The sequence below is a fragment of the Sphaeramia orbicularis genome, chromosome 5 (genome assembly GCF_902148855.1).
Source record: "Sphaeramia orbicularis chromosome 5, fSphaOr1.1, whole genome shotgun sequence".
In the NCBI taxonomy this organism is placed as follows: Eukaryota; Metazoa; Chordata; class Actinopteri; order Kurtiformes; family Apogonidae; genus Sphaeramia; species Sphaeramia orbicularis.
Window position 1 is genome coordinate 29,598,112 of NC_043961.1, and position 23,485 is coordinate 29,621,596.

Genomic DNA, 23,485 nt, shown 5'->3' on the forward strand with positions numbered 1-23,485 from the left:
CAAGATTAAAATCTGCAAGATGATCAAGAGCCACTGTATGGATTACACAACTCAAGCACAACATTGTATGCCTCTTCACAATTACAGGGTTTTCAATACCATTATATGGCTTATGTGAAGTACCCAAATCCTTTTGGACATCACCTAAGGCAAATTAATGTAAAAAAAAAATAAATAAATAAAAATAAAAAAACTTAGAGGACATCAAAACTGGCTAGATCTGACAAGAACAAACAGATATAGGCCTAATGAGTGCAGCTGGTTCCCGATGGACTTCTTTAGCAGGTTTCAGACATCATTTATCACTTTTCGACACTTCTGCATAAAGTATGGTAATAGTCAGTCACTCGTCATCTTCTGAACCGCTTTATCCTCAAGAAGGTCATGGGGGTGCTGGAGCTTATCCCAGCTAAAAATGGGCAAAGGTGGGTTAGGGTTAGATGTTGATGTGTGACTAAAAATGCTGACCCACAGACCACCTATGCTGTAGAAACCCTGCATTATTATAGGAGAAATAATTATGTCAATATTTGTAAAATAAATATGATTAGCCCCATACTTCCACAAAGTACAGACAGTGTTCTAACTACTAAATGCTGCTGTACTATGCAGCTCTAACATTTATAGTGTAATTCCCCCACCCACTTTCAGTGAATGTACATTTTTATAACCTGCATTAGAAACCCTGAAACAACCCCAGGATGCTCAAACCCTCAGGCAATTTTTTTCTCCACTGCTATGAATATGAACCAGCTAGCATATAAATTAGATTAAGTAACATTCTGCAGCAGAGCAATACCAAATTATTTGACTGGTCATTTTTCCGAAAAAGAGAATAATACAGTTGATAACATGCAGTGTTTATTCTACAGCCATATCTGCCCCAAATCATTACATATTTCATCAGCCCAAGATCAACTGCATGTTTACAAATAACTGTTGAGGATGCAGATCACTGGTTTATTGGACAACATCGCCCCCTGGTGAACATTTATGCTGCCAGCGCCAGGACTTCTGTCAGCTGAGACGTTCAAGTTGCAAGGATTCAGACAGGCCCTTAGCTAAAAATGAAAGGGCTTCAATAATTTTTTAGCAAAGTTGTTTTAAATATATTTCTACCTTACATTTCAAGGGTAGTTAAGTAAATATAACTTGTAATGATATCAGCCCAATATCAAAAGTCAGAAATTTGATAAATACTGCTACTGTGTATGCGCAAAACATGATTGCATTATGTTTTGCATTAACTTGGGCCCCCGAACAAGTTAGCAGCTAGCTTAGCCAACAACAACAATGTAAATGCTAACTGTTGTGCTAATTGTTTTTTGCTTTACTGCTTCACTTTTCTTTGAGATAAAGAAATTGTTTTTAAAAACCTTTAACAGTTTGGCTAAACTTGCATTGTACTGGAAGAAAAAATTCAAATAAATAAAATTCTTATTTAGCTAATGCTAGCTTAAACTAAAGTTTTGTGTTTAGCTAATACAGTATAATTGAATCGTATCAGGTAAAAACATAAGCTCTTTGCACCATCTTATTTGTAACTCCTACTTATGTTTTTTTATAATGGCATACACACCTCTGACATGATGAGTGTTAAACTGAGTATAATAGTCCTTGTTGGTTCAAGGATAATTAAGAGACAGTGAAAATTTACCCTGTTCGGGGGAGAATTCCGAGATAAAAAGTCACTCACTGCTGCCGAAACCCGGGATCGAACCAGGGACCTTTAGATCTTCAGTCTAACGCTCTCCCAACTGAGCTATTTCGGCGCCTGACATGCGCTGGTACAACAAGTTTTATTTATAAGACCGTTATTAACGTTGTACTCATAACATACCTTTTAAAAATGGTGTTAACTTTGCTCCTGAGTCTCAACAGTTAAGCTAAATATACTTTGAATTAGCCTACAAGCTAGCTAGCTAAACGCTAAATGCCAATGTAACAGTACTTTTAACGGTGCTTGCCTCGCCAAGTTAGACGTGTGCTTTTGAAGTAAATAAAATACCATAATGTGTGAAACGCAGTCACCAAATTGATAATTCGTCGACAGCAAGACAACGTCGATGGAACAAAGTAAGCTACTTCTGTCTGAAGTAGAGATGTGTCGGTCGCGAACGAAACGGTTCTGAGAGCCGGCTCCTGATTGGGATCCGCTTTGTCCCGTTCGTTCCCCCTCCCGCCCCCACCCCCAGACCAGAGGGAGAGGGGCGGGGTTACACACACAGCAAACGCACGAACAGGAGAGAGAGAGAGAGAGAGAGAGAGAGAGAGAGAGAGAGAGAGAGAGAGAGAGAGAGAGAGAGAGAGAGAGAGAGAGAGAGAGAGAGAGAGAGAGAGAGAGAGAGAGAGAGAGAGAGAGAGAGAGAGAGAGAGAGAGAGAGAGAGAGAGAGAGAGAGAGAGAGAGAGAGAGGAGAGAGAGAGAGAGAGAGAGAGAGAGAGAGAGAGAGAGAGCAGGGACCACAACGCAAATGGACCTGGAAAGGTAAAAAAAAGTTGAGAAAATGAGTGAAAACAGGAAACGCAGCAAAATCTGGACACATTTTAATTACATTGACCAAACTAAGGCAGAATGTAGAGTATGCAAGATAAAAATCTCATATAGAGCTGGCTCCACAAACAGACACATGAGAACTGTTCATCCATCAGTGCAACTGGAAGAAAAAAAAAACACAAGCAAGTGAACGAGATATTAATGCAGGTGCCAGTGTGTCTACTGCTGCTGCTACTGCAGTATCTACAGCATCGCTGTGAAAGCTAAAAGTTTAAAATAGTTAAAAGTTAGTAAAGGTCATTTGTAAATAGTTAAGCATTTCTTTTTGCACTTTCTAATTTATTTATTTTTAATCACTCTGTAGAGTGTATAAATAAAGGTGTATTTACATTTAAATAAACATTTGATATAGTGCATGTTTTTTTTTTTTTTACATTAGTAATTCATGTTGCGCATAAATTTACATTTTTATTGGTATTATATTAATTTAAGCACCAAAAAATCTTAAGAGCCACTTGGGAGCCAAAAGAGCCGGTTCTTTTTAGTGAGCCTAGCCAAAAGAGCCGGTTCTCTAAAACAGCCGGAATTCCCATCACTAGTCTGAAGCAGTTCTAACACTTGGACACAAGATGGCGCCATCGGAATACATAAACTGCTTTAATGTAACGTATTATACGTTGCATGGCACTGTATGCATGTTTTTACAATAAAAGCAAAAGATTAATGATAAAAGCCTTCTGGGTTGTTTGAAGCATTAATTCTAGGTGCTTTTAACAAAATTACTACAGCGGCAATGTCAGAACACAAACTCATTTTCTGTTTTGACCTTGCTTTGGAGTAAAATATTGGGGTTTCACCTTTAAATAAGCTCTGTATTTTGTATTGGGATCAAAGAAATTTTATACCTCCATTTACATTGACTTAAGGTGACTCTTTTACATGTCAAAACTGCACAAAAATGTGTCATTGATTCAATAACACTAAAATCTAGCATTGGTTATAACAAAAGACCTCTACAAGAACCAGGAAAAGCAATAATATACTGTTAAAGCAGCTGGAAGTCTACTCTGCTTTATTCCGATCCATCATGTTGTTCATACAATGGTGAAGACATTTCTCAAAGTCACTGCTAATTGAATGCTTTGCCATCAATCACAAAAAGGGGCAGACTTTGGATTGACTACTAGTTGCCGATTGCTTGACCTGGGTGTTTCCTAGATGACATTAAAATATGAAAACATTTTTACCACATGATATGGAGGAACGATACTGCAGAACCACAAGGCAAAATTAAAAACAGTACATCCTGATAATCTTATCATTTTCTACTTACAGTGTTTATTTTTCTCTTTTTTTCTGGCAGGGATCTGCAGTGATGCAATGCTTTCTCTTTATTAGTCATGATGTCCCAATGCCAGCTTCGATGCTTCCCTTCCCCTCTTCTTTTCTCCCCCTAATCTCCCTCCATATACTGCTTCTCTTTTTCATTCCCTGTCTTTCTCACTCCATCTCTCATGTTTTTGTTCCACAGTCGTCCCCCAAGGTGACTTTCCTTCCTTCACAGACGCTGCAGCTGTTCCTTGGCTTTGTTCTGGAAGGCCTCAGCGTGGATAAGAGACAAAATGCAAACTGGTAGAATATAGAGGAGCACCAAGGGAGGAGATGGGGGAATGGAAAAGGAGGGGGTTGATGAGATTATCAAGTAGAAAGACAGAATCTTCAGTGTTTATTCAATAAAAGAGAAAAAAAAGCATTACTATGACAGTAGTCTCACTCACACACAGATTTTACAGCTAAAATTAAAACTGAAGTGTCAACATCAAGAGATAGTGCAGCCTCGATAGTTGCTTACCTGACTTACGAGTTTTATCATCATTATTACTGGTGATTAGCACAGTTGTCACATCACAGTGAGGCATAGTGAGGGTTCACCATAGTCAGCACTAAATACTGCAAGTATCTGGGACGGAGTTTCTATATTTAGGGATCAGAGAAATGGGAGTGGAGACAGGAGATGTAAAAAGGGAGGGACAGCTGGAAAAAGAGAGACAGATACGGACAGTATGGTCCAAAGAAAAAGGATAAAGGAATTTAAACGTCACTATGACTTGGGTGAATTCAAGCAGTTTCCTTTAACGACGGCAGAAATACAGCTCCATATGTGATGAATACCAGCAACGCTTCCGATTAAAAAGATCTGAGAGAAGCCTAAATGTAGCAGTGATCATATGTGATGTGTATTCTAAAATGTATACAATTAATTTTGTATTTCTTTTTAATCCTTGTTCCATTTCTTTCATTTCCATTCTGTGAAGTGTCTAAAAACTCCAGAAATATAGCTCTTGTTACAAGTATTGTAACAAATCAAACAGATCTATGTCGGTTTCATTTGCTGCAGTATTTGTAACAAGGTAGAAACACCAAACAAGGGTTGTTCTGTTTCTCAGCAGGTACAAAAATCAATATCTCAAAAACACCAACCATGGACAATCAATACTTTTAACATGAAATGTGTATGAATGGACACAGTGAAAGGAGATACAGCAATTCTTAGATAGATCACCTTTTTAATAATACAGATTCTGTTCTGTTCTATACAATAACACATAATATAAATCTTATACAATACTAAGATTTCTCTATACACGTGATCATAAATGTACATTACAGTGTACACACATATAGTATTAACACAAATACAATTACATGTATCATGTCTTTACAGTAGCTTTTCAACTCACTTAGAGTTCATCACAATGGCTGATTTTCTGTCCGGCAGATGATTGTGACCCAAAAAAGGTTTTCTGACTAAAACCCAAAGCAGACATTTCAATATTTACATCCCTGAAAAATGTACATGAACACACAAGATTTCTTGTCTTCTGTCTGGCTCACAAATAGTGTAAAAGGATTGAGAATGAAGGAGAAGATAGCCCAAAGGTCGTGGAGCTCTTCAAGATGTGAGCCCGTACAAAGTTTAAAGTGTAGTACTCAACCTACTTAATGACATAAATCTTAACCTACTGTAACATCCATACTACAACAGCTGGTTTATTGTTTTATATCCAGCACGTGTTGAAATGACACCTGAAGCCCTGAGGAGAAAGAGAGACACAGATAATAGTGAAACATGTCCAGGCCTCAGTAGAGAAGCTGACAGAGCTCTGTCTGCCTCTGCACTCCTTCAAAGTGAAGTCCAAAAGCAGTGACTCTGCCCTCCAGAGCAACAAACAGCTAACATGGATGGATGTCCATTATCAGCAGCTGTTATTATTTTCCATGATAAGATTTTTCTGGTTAAGATGTTAGTTTACCTGCAGTGACAACAGAGACGGCTCCAGTGGTGTTTTCACAAAAAAATTGCCCTTTGATTTCCATTTTAAAACTCAAGTGATACAATTTCAGAAGTATTACAGTGGCCTGTCATATACACATAGTTACAGTTGCTCCACATAATTTGCTTTTATATTATGCCTAACAGCTTCTTGCTGCTAAATTAGAAGATTAAGTCCCCTGTCTTCTCTCTTCTCTCTGTAATCTAAACCACAAATATAAATCCAACATTTCTTTGTTCACATCCTAGGGGTCATTGCTTTGCTCATGAATTATTGCACATGTTCATAGACACACAAACTCATTTGTTCATTACACAACCACACACACAACCACACATGCATACATGCACACGTGCAAGCATACAAATACAATCACACAAATGCCCGCATCTCCACCATCATCATGACTGTTATTGTTAATGGATTTTTTTTTCAAAAACAAACAAAAATAACCATGCCTTTTGGTTTCAACTTGCAAACATTCTGTAAAAGCACAAATATAGTGCTAGTGTGAAATTAAATCTGAACCTCTTTCCTGGTAGTTTTACATGAGTCTGTAAACATTGTATCTGAATGCGTGCACTTGCCAACTACCATTTAAACCACTGTGCAAACTCCTTCAATCTGATACATTGTTGTAAACATACACCAGGACATTCAGCACCACAAGAATATCTATAACTCAATTAAGGCATGAAAAAAATTAAGGAAAGAAAAGGAAATCAAATCTTTTCTCACTGAGAATATCTGTGCAGGTAGATATTGGTGTGCTTTCACAGATAATGCGTAAATGCAGATCAGTGTGCATTAAGTGTATGTTCATATGTGTGTGGAGCATTTGGGTTGTGTGTGTCTGTCTATCTGTGCATTAGTACATACACATGCAAGTTAAAAAGTGCACACAGGAGCAATAATGTATGCAATTGCTGTTATCTTACCTTTCCCCTATGACTGGGGTGCACACTACAATTTTCAGCAGCCGTGGTCATGGTGCTGTCATAGTAATGTGTATCCAGTGTTGCCATTGGGATGCAGTGGCCACTTCATCAATGAGGAAGTGAACTAATAAGGGCCAGTGTGAGGAGAGCCAACGGAATGCTCTAATGAGAGCTTAGGACTCACCTGTCTCTAAATCTGCATGTAACCAGAGGCCATAGCATTAACCCTGACCTTTGTAAACTACCTGCTCTCATTTTCCTCCCACCTTTGTGTGAATATACCCTATGTATATTCATGCATCTATATTGTCTTGGAAATTGAAATAAGCAAACACTTCATTTCTCTCTCTCACACACACACTCACACATGCCCTACAGACCAGCCTCATTCCCTCACGGCCTCTGTGAGGCATCGATCAGTGCCATCACTGGCCTCTACCCGTGGCTTGCGAGTCTTCCTCTGGCCCCCACCCTCTACCCAAGAGTTATGAATTACTGTCCCCCCACTAGGGGCTGGGTCCACTTGCAGAAGAGATACAACCCTTTTCTTGACACGTGTTTTGAGGGCACGCCGCAGCTTTTGTCTGGTGAAAGCGTAGAGCAGAGGATGGAAGATTGTGGTTCCATAAGCCATTGCCAAAAAGCAGAGTCGGAGCCTCACCAGGCCATCACTGGGACCTAGACACAGGATCAAAACGTTGACTGCTGACAGAGGGGCCCAGCAGCCCAGGAAGGTGGATATGATGATGAGGGACATTTTTAGGACTCGACGTTGGCGTTCTCTGCGATCTCTATGTCTACGCACTGCCCGTCTTAAAGCGATGATTGCAGAAACTGAGGCCTGTACACCCATGGAGGAGGCAGGCAGAGGTGAGGTGGCGTGGGGCTGCGTTGAGGCTGAACCTGGGGTTGGGGAAGCTGGAGTAGCCGGCGTGGTGGCAATGGGAGTGGTAGCAGCAGTACTAACAGTGGTTACAGTTGCTCCACTGTCAGACATTCCCTGGGGCATGGAGGATAGTGGTGGAGGAGATGTTGGTGTTGGAGTGGGTGAAGGGATGAGGGGAGGATGGGTGGTGTGCTGGTTCTGGTTGGAGGATGCTCCTTCGGTGGGCAAACTGAGATCCTTCCTCCTCTGCCTCCTGCAGCGTATCCTGCAGGTAGAATCCTTTGTACGTGTGCCCCTCATCATGTGGGTGCCAATGCGAATGTTGAGGGCTTGCAGGATCCTGGAGTAGGTGAACAACATGACAGCCACAGCAATGAAGAAGCAGGGCACTTGTAGTAACAAGTGGTAATACATTGCCATGCCTGTGTAATAACCTTGTCCCCCTACACACAACAGTGTCCGGTTCTGCCAGGCAGGAGGCAGGTGGTGGGATTGGGAAGATGGGTGAACAGTGGGTATAGAGGAAGGAGAGATGGAGGAGTAAACAGGGGTGTGACCAGTAGTGACCTCAGAGTCATTGTTTTGCCTTTCCAGCTCCTCATCCTCACCATCCTCCACTCTTGAGGAGAAGAAGTCACCCTCAAGAAATGGCAGAAAGAAGACCGCCAGAGACACTGCCCACACTGCTGCCAATAGTAGTCCTGCCCGCCGTGGAGTCAGAAGACGACTGGCCGGACGCACTGAGATGTCATATCGATCCAAACTGATGACCAGCACATTAACTGCAGTGGCCACACTGGTGAACGTGACACAAGCCTCATGAAAGCAGCACAGTGTGGCCAGGCTGCTGACTCCACTGCCATTAGCTGGTACTAGGATAACAGCCACAGTCAGAGGTAGACACAGCACACAGACCAGTATGTCCAACACATGGAGGTTTACTGTGACCAGGTTACTGACTGAGTCCACCAGGTTGGATTGAGCACAGTAGAGCACAAGTACGGTCAGGTTGCTGCTGAATCCCAACACCAACTCCAGCATCAGCACAGTGGTCAAAGACACCTGGAAGCCCAGGGGGTAGGGAGTGCTCCAGCCCTCCTCCACCCCAACTCCACCCCCTCCATCCAGGCTTACCCCCTGACCGTCGCTGGTCTCCAGGAGGTCACGATAGCCTTCGGTCTCCATTGACACCACCACACTCTGTCACACATAGCAACAGCAGCCGCCACACCAGACCATGCTTTGTGTCTTCTTTTCCCCTGGCTCAAATGAGACCAAAACGAGGATAATGGTTAGATCTGCAGGTGATTCTGTGAAAAATAGAAAAAAAAGAGATAGACAGAAAGAGGACAGTGAAACATCAAGTTATTCAACTATCAACTTGTCTTATTTTTACTAAAAATAACAGTGTCCAACAGGTACAAATCAAACCTGTCATATTTCACAAGTAAAGAGAGGCTAGAAATTGACACACTGTAGTGAAAGTGATCTAGACAGTGAGCTGGTGTCATGCTGCAAGCTGCTGCTGATGACCCATGATTCTCACTAGGCTCAGGCAGATTGACGACAACATGTTTCGCATAGACAATAGCAATGGTTCAGAGAGAAATTTGAGCAGGGTGTCTCTTGGTGGAGCATTAAGCAGGGGTTTAGTAGAGAATTGCTTCGACAGTCAGAATTCAACAAACTAATTGGGAATATTCCCTGACTGCTTACATTTCATATACTGCACTGAATTCTGTTATAAAGACGAAACCATGCTTCTCAGGAGGGTGAGTGGGTGGATGTTTGATTCATTCTTATGTAACATACATGAAATGGGACAGAAATTAAGCTTGCTGGGTAAAGAATGTGAAAATATGCAGAAACCAAAAGATAATATGTGTTCAAATAGTGCGGACATACTGGTTCCTCTCTGAAGAAGATCTACCATGATCTACAGTAAGTTGCTTTACAGTCCTAGTAAACATGACATCTGTATTTATGTCTTGTGTCTTGTTTATTCCAAATGCAGAATAGATCTGTCAACTTAACCTTCGAAGAAGAGAGGTGGCAGCGACATCGGTGGGCTGGTAGAGACCCTGCAGTGCATGTCAACACTGCAGACCCCCGACTGAGGGTGGCAGCAGTTAATAGTTCTCACAGGGAGATGTAATGAAGACAAATGGATCAATGATCCACAGACAGTGGCACATAAACAATGCTATCAGTGAAACAGCAGCTCCCCTGGCATCTTCTCTCCACACCCCCACTTTCTGCTCTGCTTTCCTACATCCCTCACGTTGCTTCTCACTCTGTTCCTTTTACAGTTTAGTGGCTGAGACAGACTACTTTGCATGTAGAACATGCTGTTTGCGGCTGGCTGCTCTCCTGTGCATGCGAATTATATAAAATGTGAGTTAATCTGATAAGAAGACCCCTTGTCAATATGCAGTGAAAACATATCCATTCCCTCTTCTTCTGACCGAAAACGAGCTACAGGTGGCAGGTCACATGTAGGGTTGACCCAGCATTTACTGTCAACCTTTCCTCTTCCACAGCTTTTGTTGTCACCCCCTGGTTTGCCCTTTTCTCTTAGTATTATTTCACAGTTTTTCCTGCCATTTGTCATGTGGAAAGAACCTGCAGGCAGAACAGAACTCTGTGTGGAACAGTGGTCTATCTTAATCCACTAATGGGTTCCATGGGGTTTGCGGTGTTGCTGGAACATTGATTTAAAGCATCATCGATTTGCCAATTTAACAAGCCTGAGGCAAGGGAGCACACAAACACACTCACTATCTCGTCCTCTCACAGGTACCTGTGGTCTCATTTTGAGTGCTGCATAAAATAACTTTGAATTCATTTTATCCCTGTTAATCATATCTATTGCCATTTCAAATAGCTGTTAACCACATAGACATACTTAAACATAGGTCACAGTATCAAAAGATACAAATGAAGCCTAAGGTTTGCCAACACCTTAGCTGAATGCATCGAGTCTGTTGGTAATACTACTGCTCAGTTACTTCAAAGAGCTCAAAGGGTAAGGACCTCTGCTCTAAAATGAAGCCATTGCAGAAGTGTCTTGTGGCACGTTTCCACTACATGGCTCGACTCTACCTGACTCGGGTACCAGGTACTACCCCTGGAGACCATTTCTATTACAGGATACTACCGACTTCAGAGTACCTGGTCATCTTAGCGACGTTAACTTCCGCAACATCATCTTCAGGAAGAGAAGAAGAACAACAACAATGTAATTCATGCACACAATGGAGGACGTTGATGAGATGATATTTTGTTTTCATCATTTTTCAGGCTGTCATCCTAGATTAGCCTATCAGTATATTTAGTGTAAACTTCTGAGTCTGGTTTTTAAAAAATGTTGCGTCGCACACTGATGACGCAACGACGCAGAGACAACTCTGATCAGTCAGTGATCATATCACATTTTAGTATCTCTTCACCGATTTTGGAACCTTGGCAGAGCAAGTACTAAAAAATAGTCTCAGGTACCAGATTCCAGGTTCTTTTACGTAATGGAAATGCAAAAAGGCCAGGTAGAATCAAGTCGAGTCGAGTCGAGTCGAGTCGAGTCGAGTCAAGTAGAGCTGGTACCACGTAGTGGAAGCGTGGCATTACTGTGGTAATATAGCTGACAGTCACTGGGCTTATCTCCAAAAAGTCCTAGATCCCATAGACTTCCATTGAAGTAGCTGAACTAGTTTACTCAGATAATGCAGAACAGAATTTTTAATTTCAAAACCCCTGCAGATTAATGATTGAGGAGTATGGAAGGCTACTCTCTACAAGTATTTGAATACCTTTCACGTTATTCTCCTTCTAATCAGTTACAAAAACTTATGGTGGCTTCTGAAAATGTGAAAGATGTATAAAAGCCCTACTAGAACCAAATGTGCATTATCCATTTTGAGTTACTGTAGAGATGTGGCAGCCTCTATGGAAGGGACCTGCTCTCCTTGTTGACACATTAAAAAAATATATGATTATTAACATTATGAACACATTCTATTTATGCAAATAGAGCTTAATAAATACTCCATACTGCTCCTTTAAAGGCAATGCCACCAAATATTAGAGTGAAATATTCACTAACATGTCGCAGTGATTAAAACCAACTGCATCTTCACCACACAATCTCTCCTTCAGTGGACAAAAAAAAGAACATCAAAGACTCTGGTTTGAGCCAATATTACTTTTGTCCATTCTGGGCTCTCAGAGGATAATAACTCTAGTCCACACAGTAAGCCACATCAATGCTGGATGCCACTTGTAATAAAATGATAAAATGATAAAAGTCAATTCTGAGCTCCTGTAGAAATAGCAAAAAATGTTTACATGATACTAATAAAATATAATTCTGATTATTATATTCCATTTCTATAATTAGATCCTCTTAAATCCTGCTAAGTTTTACACAATGGACCTCTAACGCTGCAATAAAATATCCTCGTTAATGCTATTCTGTAATTTCCCACCTAATCAAAACAAAGTACTTGAGCTGATTGACTTTAATGAAATATTAGGAATTGCCAAAAACTGAGTCAGAATGCATTTAGCAAAGTGTTTGTTAACTTCTGACCAGGACTTTATTACAAACCAGTGTAAAAAGAAACAATAAAATGTCCAGTTGCTGTTATAATGCAGAGGCCTGACTTGATCAGTGGCTGAACATCAGGCCATCATCTGTTTCTCTGCCAGTAATTACAATGGGATGACTGTGCAGTGGTGAAATCAACAGACTGAATAGCTTTCAACAGGAGAAATTGGAGCTCTTCTATTACCGAGTGATCCACAGTCAGTTCTGTGATACAGATGACTGCCTGCACTGTGTAGCGAACTGGTAAAAGACACAAAGAACCACAGACAAAATTGTAGAAAACATCTGTGCTAGCATGTGGTTTGAGGCCAAGACAAAATGTCAGAAGCCTTTTATATGAACAGCAGTGACTCTGACCTGCGGGCAGGAAATGTCACAATACTCTCCTTTTTATAGGGAGAGGAGAGAGGCAAATTAAAATGTGTCGACAGGTTGCTGAACTTTGCGAAGCTTCTCCCTAATAATCCCCAGTGTTTGAGGCTTTCACTGCAAATTGTAAACATGCAAGTGCATTTGAGGTTTTAGAACCTTAAACATCTGTAACTGTGTAACTGAGAAACACACACCTCCGGGTGCCAGACTGCAGTGAAGGGTTTGCCAGTGCATTGCAGTCTTCCAATCGGCATACACTAGCTGTATGTTTGTTGCAGTGTGTATTTGTAAAAGTTGTGTCGATCATAAATAGCTGGAAACAAGGTGAAATTCCATCCAGCTTGTGATTGACAAGTCAGACAGAGGAGAAAGGGGCAAAGGGAGAATCGGGTATGTACAACTAAAATAGCTATTTTAAGAAATGACCGAAACAAGCAAGCAATCAAATCTGACAAGTTTTATTGTCTTTCAGGCAGTTTCTCCTTTAGTAACTCATCGTGAAGGAAAATAGATAAACCATGATTCCTGATTCTATATTTGAGTCAAAGTCTCTGCTGTCAGTTGTCAATCAACAGCTATATTTGCAACCATGTACTGAAAAGGATGTGAATAATATGAATGTGTGGAATCTAATAAGTGACTTTCATTTACAGTTTTTGCTCTGACTGTATGATTCTTTAAGGTTCTATGACTCACTAACTGTTGATTCTTTGCTTCCTTCCAAATAGCAATAAAAACTGACTTGACTGTAAAACTTCCTGGATCCTGCTGTTGGTTATTATTGGTGTTGGGTAGGAGATTATATGCTGTCAAGCCTCTTTTCAGATTTCAGAGAGTAAATTTAAACACAGATCCTGTTGACAGTGTTACAGGTTGAGTTTCTCTCTGTCTTTGCCAACCTCTTCTAATACTAAATTAATACACGCAGAGATACATACATATAAATTATCCATGTATTTAGGTTTTACTCCTTACAACATACTGCCTGCCAGAGGCTAAATTACTTCTGTCCAACACAAAGACAAATAATGGGCTTATTCTGCCCTGACAGCATTTATAACAAGGCATTTCATTTTGTCTCTGTGAAATATGCAGACAGCATACACAGCATAAGCACACCAGAAGAATATGCATTTGTCTTGTAAGAGTTTGTATGACATAAAATGAGAGAAAAACAAACACCAGCTTTTATTAACTACAAGCTATCTCTCTATTTTCAGCTGTCCACTTAGAACAACTGGCTTAAGCAGAGGCTCAAACCTGTGCAAATGGAACATGCAATAACATGATTTAGCCTGGTGTTTCCCTCAACTGCTAAAAGTAATTGTAGGGAGGAAAAAAGCATAGTGTGCAAAAAGTTTTGTCAAACCAGTGTAATCAACACAGAACAGCAGTAGCTCAGTGGGTGTTACTATCAGGTTCAAGGTCATGAAATAATTGTTTCTATGGTTAATCAGATATTGTGTAATTAAAAACTATTAACATCAGTGTTGTGACTTTCTTACCACAAAGCAGTCCTATTTTATAGACTCTTTTCTTTGTTTGGTTATAAAGTAAGAGACAGGGGGGAAAAAAGCTGGAATACTAAGTACAGTATAATCAATGTGCATTCAACCAGACTTATGACTTATCTGCTCTTATTTGTCTGATCTAAAATGCATGTACATGCATGCACAAAAGATGTCCCATACATCATAGAGAAAAGCATCCTTCCAGGCCAGTGCGTCTGTCTAATGAACAACATACACTTTCCTGGATCCGTCTGAAATCAGGCAGAAACAGTTAATTAAATGCGGCCTTCCTGTCATGACTGCTGTCCTTAGTGCTGCTGTGTGCAGGGGTCTTAACCTGCTGCTATTATCAAAAAAAAGTGCTGATCCTGCCAAAGGCCTGAGGGTACGCTGTCACGTTTTGGCTAATAGAGCCTCACAAGCAGAGAAAAACAGAGGATAATGGTCAAAAGTCAAAGAGGAAAGTTTTTGATGGGAATTCAGCCATTTATCCATAAGCGATAAGTCCACATCCAAAGTAAACAAATGCAGGGAAGGAATACAAAAAGTGAAGAGCAAGCAGAGCCAAAATTCAAAGGATAAAAACTCAAGGACGAACAAAGACAATCTGGTGCAGAGGCATGGCAAACAGGGAAGTACAATATATATACACAAGGCTGAGTGGGATCAAACCCAGTGACAGGCGAGTATACAGAGTATGGGGATCGCTGGGGGCAAGACCAGCGGCAGGCGAGCAGGTGTGAAAAACCCAGAAATGGGTGACACAGGAGGACAGGAACAGAAACATCAAGATTGACAAGTATTTAAAAAAAAGTATAGTGACCAATGGGATATTACAAACTCTCCCATTGTCAGCTTATTCCTCTGCAATTTAGATGTGATAATGTGGTCAGTACACATGAGATTTCAGTTTGGCAGCTATTCAGATGAAAGCAGAGCCTGTGCCCTCTATAAAACTTTTCATGCTCAGTTTGCATATTTCTGAGGGTGTAACCACTTTCCACAAAAGCAATTGTCTACTGAACTGCTGAATCTCAACTGAGCAGTGACTTTTTAGCATTTGCAGCTCAAGTGAGTAAAGTTCCAGTTGTAAATTAGATGCCACTGGAAGCTGAAGCTGTTTATAATGAACCTCAATTCAGGTTGAAATGAGTAAACTAACACAATGGATTGTTTCTTAAACAGGTCATGTTGACTTCTACTAAGCATGCTGGACACATAACCATGATGAATCTCCATAAACACACTGGACTGTTAGTCAGTCCTGTTAGTAGCAATAAATATTATTAATGCGTATTGCTGCTGGTGTGGTTCACATTCAGCTGCTGGAAACTATCCAGTGCCTCCCCAAGTCCCTGTGTGTTTGGGTCCAGCTTAAAATCTTGGTTCAACAAAGGGACATGCACTGTCAGACAAAAACAGAATAATAAAAAACAAACAAAAAGAGAGTATTAATATGAGTTAACAGTTTTCTGGGCCTTTGCACCTTACTGTAGGTGTGCAGATATGTTTGATGTGCACTTGTGTTGTACTATTGTTTTTGTGGCTACTGACAGGAGGGAATTTTCTTTGTGTTTCATCCTGCATAGATTTTTTTTTTACTGTAAAAGTATAAAATGTCAGCACAAAATGGCAAGATTAAAAAGAAACCTTTGCTCTATGATTCTATGGGCTCTCTACTGAAAGATGACATTTAGGGAAGACAAGGAAAAGTGAGAGAACATAGGGTGGACGAAAAAGGAGGAAAGCAAACAGGATGATGGTGCATGCAGCAAGCTGACTCATGGCTGTCTTAGGTATTCCTAAAGTCTGCAGTGAGACAATCGATCAAAGGCTTAATTTTCCCACTCAATTCATCCAGCAGCGCTAACAGCAAGCAGCCACCAGCTGGGCAGCAGCATCCCTGGCAGGCTCCCAGCAGAGCAGCCTGGACAGTCCAGAACACAACCATCGCAGTGAGAGTGACAACATCCCACCCAATCTAACACTGTGAGTTTGTAATTGGGATAGTGTTTGAGGAAAACGCCAAAATGTGACTACTTATACACAAAGGCACATACGTCAAATTTCCACATATGAAATATATTGCACATATGAACTGAAAACATACTGTATATTTCCAAATTATACATGATGCCTACAAAGTGGAACACTTTCATATATTTACATGTGTAAAATTTTACTATGGGTATTTTGTGTGTATTATAAAGTTACAGAGATTTATGTATGTGATAATATGGATTGCTTTACAGGAACATACAGTATATATTGTATATTACATTTCCATATTTCCATATGGATACTATATGTTGGTCACAGTTGTTGACTTACATAACACAGAGAGTGTTAAGACAAATTCTTCATGTACGCCCAAGTGGCATTTAACACTGTAAAATTAAAAAGTGGATTATTATTACGCTGCCAAGCTCACTTAAGACACGCTTTCCCCCCTGTGTAGTCCAGAATGTATCACTAACTGCCACCCACCCACACAACCACCCACTGCCAGCCCACGTCTCTGCACATGCTCCCTGCCCATATGCTCTCTGCAGATATACCAGAAGACAGATTGCAATCTGAGGTGAATGATATCTTGTGTGCTTAAGAAAGTGCTGAATCCCATGCGCACTTTTGCTTGAGACAAGTTACGGGAGAGGGACGGAGGTAACAGGAGGGAAGATGAAAACAGGAGGCAGGTGGAGGGAGTGATGGATGGGAGGGAGGTTTAGGGGTGTGCAGACAGATGCAGAGTTGTGTGCTAGCTGGAGGGGAATGTTTGTTCCCTGCTCACTACCTCTATCCATCTCTCTTTTGAATAGTCCCAGTTGCACCTCCCTGCCTCCCTTCGTCTCCATCCATCTTACATCAGCACATGGGTCTTTGCTTTTACACTGTACAATATCTGTGCGTGTTTTTCCCCCGAGATCATCTAAAAGGACTATGCTGTGATTTCAAATCTTCAAGTAGCACTTCATAATGCAACAGTGCACGCAGTCTTTTCACAGGCTGCTGTTTTATCACTAACAACTTGTTGGAGGTGAAATAAGTACAGATGAGTCCAGTCACTTTAATCATGGATGCCTGACAGGTTGAAACCATAACATTGCTACAGAAGCTATAGTAGGCACGTTAATTATCACAGCCTGTAATCTATAGGAATAGCTCAGCAGAGGAAGAAGGTCTTGGTCTCTTCATAGCTCAGGTTCACAGGGTGTGAAGCATCATTACCAAGTGACACCTATTGTGATGAATTTTATTTGGCTCCAGTATTCATTAAAGACACTCCAGCCTATGTATCCTATGTTCAGCTTGAACATTGCAAGTCTGTAATTGTCTGTAATTTTGCTACTACATGTACCACCCATCAATAAGCACCAATCAAGGCTGCCATATAGTCATGATTCTTTAAAACAAGAAGAAATCAAAAATCCATCATAGTCCATAGTAAGCAGAGCTGAGATGAGCAATGAGGAACTGTTATGTAAATTGGGGCTTTTCATAGCTGTCCCCTGGCCCATTGAGCAGAATAGCAACAATTAGTGATTATGATACTAAGACAATAAGACATGATAAGAACATAGGGAGATGGAGAGATGTAACAGCTTTCAGTATTTCGATCATACCAGTGATTATTCCTACTTTCCTTATGTGCTTTTAAGTGATTAGCTATGATTAGGGACATCTCCCTTCATTTTGCCACTTAGACAGCAATTGTCATCAGGACTTAATGGATTGTCCAAAGGCAGTTGATGAACTAATGTAGCATTTGTGCTAAAAACTCGCTCGTGTGGTGTTGGACTGTTGAAAATAAATAATAAATAACTGCAGTGCTAACTCTCTGGTCACTTCAGTGCTGCTCTGGTGAGACCTTTACACCATCAAACTAGCAGCTGTTTGTGTGATAACGGACTCAGCTCTTTTCTTCATCCAGAAAAAGCTTTGACCCATGATCACATGTTTTAATTCACTAAACATATCCACTCACAAAGAGACACAAAAAGCAGATCTTAAAGCTTTAGATGTAGAGCCAAAATTTAATGAAATGGTGCTTATTTTTGTGCAAAACTATATTTTCTTTTTATGACAACAAACTTGGTTCCCACTTTTTCTTTGAGCATTACATTAATGGACTTGTTTTTTCAGCATCCTCTTTCCCTTATGTGGGAAGATTTTCCAGTGTAACCACATCCTGCAGCAGATATTAATAGGTGCTGATTGAACAGATACGGCAAATGGAAATAATTTACAGCAGTCTGACTCTCATCTCCTCTGTTTACACCAAATGTGTCATCTAAGCTTTCAGTCAAAGATGCTGTGAAGATTTGTTTGATCAGCAGCTCTGACAATGTGTATACAACTGATATGACTTGAGTCATTTGCCATATGCTAAGATCCTCCAATACAACGCTTACTTTTCATTCCAGTAGAACTTTATTTTTAAATCAATCCCTTCAGCCTGCATAATTTCCACATTTTGCACTCTTGTAGATTGATTTTGCAGATCAATAACCACAGAGAGAGAGTACCAAAATATCAGGATCTAGAGTCGTTTAAAGTGGATTCATGTTCAATGTTCATGGATGACCAGTTTTAAGACAGGAAGAGACATGTTAAAGAGGTGGAAAAACTAAGGACAGGATGTTAAGGTGTAAAGAGTAAAGACTAAAGGAATGATCGAGTACAAGGAAAAAGAAAGGCTTTAGTTTTCTGTACCAGGTTAAAATGATTAAGCTATTTCACTGTAGAAGGCAATTAGAGCTCAATTAATGCCATTTATCTCTCGCAGACAGGACATCATTGGCCAAGAGAGGAGAGCATGACTGCAGGCATCTGTACAATCAACCGATAAAGACTGATAGAGGTCTAACCACAGGAGGGGGAAGACAACACACACAACTAAAATACATTCATTTTGTATACCAGGGTGAAAAAACATTTAGAGGGGAAAACTAAATAAGGCAAAAGCTAAACACTTTTTGTGTCAAGCAAATCTTATTTACACTTGAGCTCTCCTGCCAGCTTCCATCAAATGTTGCAGATGTGTCAGCAGCTTGATGATACACCATAACATAGTACGTCATGGAAGAAGTAAGCAGGGAAGCAGCTGCATCCCTGTTAAATTACAGTTTGGTGGCCACGCTGTGTCTGTGAAGTCTTATACATGGGTTTTCTCTTTCATGTGCATCTGTCTCCCTCCTTCTGAGTCTATCTCTACTTTGTCCTGCTCGCTACTCTCTGCTTTTCTAATGATTTATATTTCCATTTCTTCTCCCTGCTTACTTTCCACGTGTCTGTCATTTTTACTCCCTGCTTTTGTTCCATCTCACACTAAGATCTGCTTCACCTCTAATGTCTGCATGCACTCACGCACTTCCAGGGACAGTGTTATTTACTATATTAGGTCAGGGAATGAAGCACAATTGGCTTTAGTTTTGCACAAGTACGCTAACCACAAAGAAAAGCTCCATAAAACCTGAGGTAGTTACCTGTGCATATGGCTTGTGGGATGTCTCTTTTCTTGGGTGAGCGCGGCTGTTTGTATAAACATGCACCTACTTCTGTGAAATGCTGCTCAGGATGTGTATCTAGCAAATGTAGACAGTTTTAATGTGTTAAATACAGTTGAGAGCTGCTGTTGCTGGAGGCTCACTCAGCAGTTAAATGTAATTGTCTGGAGTTACTGCAGTGAGATTTTTACATGGATTCAACATCTGCCATGGTTGTAAACAGTGTCAAATTAAAGACAAAATGAAAAATGTAAAGCAATATTAACATTTGTCAGTGGAAAATGAACTTTTGGAGTATTAGTTCCAAATATGGTAATGAAATATGGTAACTTTGTGTGTGAAATCATTATCACATAAGTAATCAATACAAAAACAAAACACACAAACAGAAGCTTCAATAATTATAGTTCAATATTGAAATGGAGCTTATTTTGCATGAATATTGTGTACTTTCCTCAGTTACGTGTTACCGCTGATATATTAAAATGAACTTTTCAGTCAACACATCACATCAGAGCTACAGTACACCTTTACTCTTCACGCTGAAACAGAATATGACAGCTTCCCTCAACTACGCTGCAGCGTCTAGCTGTGGAGTGACACGTGTGGTGGAATATTTTCCCACCAGCAGCATCAAAGGTTCTCTATAAATACATGCACAGACGCAAACACATAATGACCCATATGCAAAGCAAACATGGGGGCTGCCACCATGAGAGTGAATGGAAATGGGAATATGTTAAAATGACTGTGGAATTGGGATTCACAGCAGCGAGTGTTTATGGAAAAGAGAAAGAGACAAAGCTGTTAAACATGTACACAAACATGCACAAATACACACACACAGGCACAAAACATCAGACATGGTAGGCTCCATATGACTGTTTTAATCTTCTGTTTGTATATTTTTGTAATAAGTGTGGTCAAAACAGGCATGTTAAGGCAAAAGGTGGAATGTATGTATACCAATGTGAGCTCGGTACTTTTGGAGGAACTTTTCTGCATCAACATGTACTGTATTATGTTTTTATGCAAATACCTGTTAAGTGAATTAACTACATGTTTCAGCATTAATCCACAATACAAGACTGCAATATTATTACAAAATAAAATAAAACGAATAAAATTTAAATAAAGAGAATTTGTCAATAAAGTCTGTATCTGTAATTATGGGTACATCATTGATTAATACATTTCTTTATTTTTATATAGAACTTTATCCACAAGTGTCTTCAAAAAGTCAAGTCTATTAATTCAAATGATAGTGGTTACTACTGCAGACTGGCTGCAGTTTGACATTAAATTAATTGAGACCAAATCCTGAACCAGAGAGGATGTTGCTTTGCACCACTGTCCAGCAGGGAGAAATCCATCACACAGGGCCACCCTTGCGCCACAAAGCAAACACATGCTCCCATTTCACATCTCATCAACAAGATAGGAAACAATTCTTGTCATACACTCAACAGGATCTACTGAAAATGCACAGTAGTAATAATGGACTGCAACCCGTTACTTCATGTAGGCCTATGCAGACAAGAAAACTTAAGGTAAACACAAGGGGACCGATGAATTCTAACACCGTTAAAATGTGCATAGAAGCGGTATTTTTTTTTCTTTTCTTTTTTTGGTAAATGTTAAAAAATAAAAAATCTAATAAAAATGCCGCGGAGCTCTGGTGAACAGTCCTCTGAAATCACGGTCTAACGGGTAGTGGCATAAAAACACTTGGAAATATGAGCTCAATGGAAAAATCTGGTGTAATTAAAACATCAAATGTCAAAACAGGAGTTGGTGACCTGAGCCAGTTTTGTTCAAAATGATCAAAGGGGCCACCTTCAAGCGTGGCGCATCCATGTGACTGAAGCATATCAACAATCACCGCGGGTCCCTGGAAAATGGGAGACTTATCAGGATGTGGAACTGCTCGAATCTAAATGTACTGGCCTCTGTAGACAATCATGCATTCAAACCCCCATTTCTCTTTGAGGTACAAGTGTCAGTTACTACACAGGACAAGAAAAGCAAAATGGTTAAAAGATGATTTTCCCTCATGCATCTGACACTTGGAAATGAAAACATCAGATTATCAACCGGTTACAAGTGTGGAGGTTGTTGACAGGACCCTCATAAGTGCTGGTCTGACAATGATGGGATTTGTTTTTGTCTCCTCCGGTCGGGATTGAAAACAGGTTTTGACTGTTGTCCCCCATATGAGACGACCCACCATTTCATTTTGCAAGACAAATATCCACGCAGGAGCTCTCCCTGTGAAAAAGCCACGTTCCTTTACAAGTATTGTTTATCTCAGTTAAATCAGATTGGAATATTACATTTGTCAGAACATGACATGAAAATGTATAAATGTGTCTTAAGAGAAGAAACGTCCCATATGATCAAACTTACCAGTTTGGTGAGTGGGAATTCCCTTTACATCCTACTGCAGGTGTCGGTGCGCTGCGCTATCACCAGCACTGGACCCCGATTCACTCCAGCGCTCTCCAGGACAGCCGGCTGTCAGCCAAAAACGTGACCAGAATAATTTGCCTCCGTTTTGTCATAAATATTACAGCGGGAGGGGGGAAACCCTCCACGGCTGCAGACACAGCGCACAGCAGTGGCTGATACTCCTATTATCACAGTGTTTTGCCGTTTTTCTTTTTCATTCCCCATTCAACACGGTACGCTACACTAGTCCACTTTTACGCAGAGGACTTGTGCGGTACCCCACGCACGGACCGGCCAAACGCTGATTATGCGCTAACCGCTCGTTTGAGCGCAGTCGCTCCATCCCAGCGACCAATACGGTGAGCTGCAAGAGGAGGGGGGAGGTGGGGAGGGGGAGAGGGATGGAGAGCGGCTCTGCTGGAAGGGGGAGGAGACAGGGATGCGGGAGGAGTGGGGGGTTTTGGTGTGTGTGCATGTGTGATGGGTAGCCTTTCACAAGGACGACCTGAGATTCCTCAAGGGTGAAGGCGCCTCCGTAGTCATTCAACGAGATTTCCCAATTACTTGCATCTCCTTCCTTCTCTCTCTCTCTTTCTCAAAATATATTACACACACTTCACCTGATCTTCCTCAAAGGAAAATGACTCGATTCAGGCTTGACTTGATAATATCACTTTCCCCAGACAGTGGCACAGGCTTTTGGAGGTTTCTGTCTATGCTTTGATGCACATTGAGGGCTGTACAGTGAGTCCTGTGCTCTTGTCAGACTGGAGTGTGAATTTCCATGTGGCTACTTCATCACCAGAGGAAGATGAGGCAGCCAAAGGGTAGATTCATGATGCTTTTAGCTGTATAAGGTACATGATTCCATCTGCTCTCCCTCATGCTGAGCTGTATGTTAGGGGGAAGGTTAGTGCCTGTTAAAATTGTGACCTTGGGCACACATGAAATAAGTTTCTGTCAGTGCAATTCTCACAGACAGTTGTTTTAGTGAGGGGTGTAAATTACTGTGTGAGTGAATAAGTGAGATAAACTGTGCCGAGGGAGATTTAGATAAAAAGGTGTGAGCACCTGGGATTTCTGAGGAGAGCAAGGGCAGCTGACATCAACCACTCACAGTTTGGAAACTCCCCAGACACAGTGAGGACTGAAATCCAAAAAAATGAACAAATTATGGCCATACATGTATATATTAGTTATTCCCAGATGTATGTAAAACATTCGACATTAAATAATTAGTTATTGCACTTAGACAGAAGCTGTTACACCTGTATGTGAAATTATTTGACACTTTTATGCTAATGAACAGATTTATTTAGATAACCTTAAATAAGAGACATTTAATGCATATAAAACAAAATTCAATCATTGCACCTACGCCTCTGCCTTC

At 40.6% G+C, this 23,485-nt stretch overlaps 1 protein-coding gene and 1 non-coding gene across 2 annotated transcripts; both read right to left on the bottom strand.

Annotated features, from left to right (window-relative positions):
- Nucleotides 1-1,699: 1,699 nt before the first annotated feature.
- trnaf-gaa (transfer RNA phenylalanine (anticodon GAA)) lies at nucleotides 1,700-1,772 on the bottom strand. Its single transcript has one exon. It is a non-coding gene; the product is annotated as a tRNA-Phe (tRNA).
- A 3,270-nt stretch (nucleotides 1,773-5,042) lies between these two features.
- On the bottom strand, nucleotides 5,043-22,418 carry LOC115418970 (G-protein coupled receptor 22-like). Its single transcript, XM_030133537.1, has 2 exons — nucleotides 22,054-22,418; nucleotides 5,043-8,964 (listed from the first exon to the last, which is right to left on the bottom strand). Exon 2 carries the CDS (start codon nucleotides 8,837-8,839, stop codon nucleotides 7,154-7,156), a length of 1,686 nt encoding a protein of 561 aa, XP_029989397.1. The 5' UTR covers nucleotides 8,840-8,964; nucleotides 22,054-22,418; the 3' UTR covers nucleotides 5,043-7,153.
- Nucleotides 22,419-23,485: the final 1,067 nt, after the last annotated feature.

What these genes read in the sequence shown, in the direction of transcription:
- LOC115418970 (XM_030133537.1), bottom strand. Translation starts at nt 8,839, where the DNA reads ATGGAGACCGAAGGCTATCGTGACCTCCTGGAGACCAGCGACGGTCAG.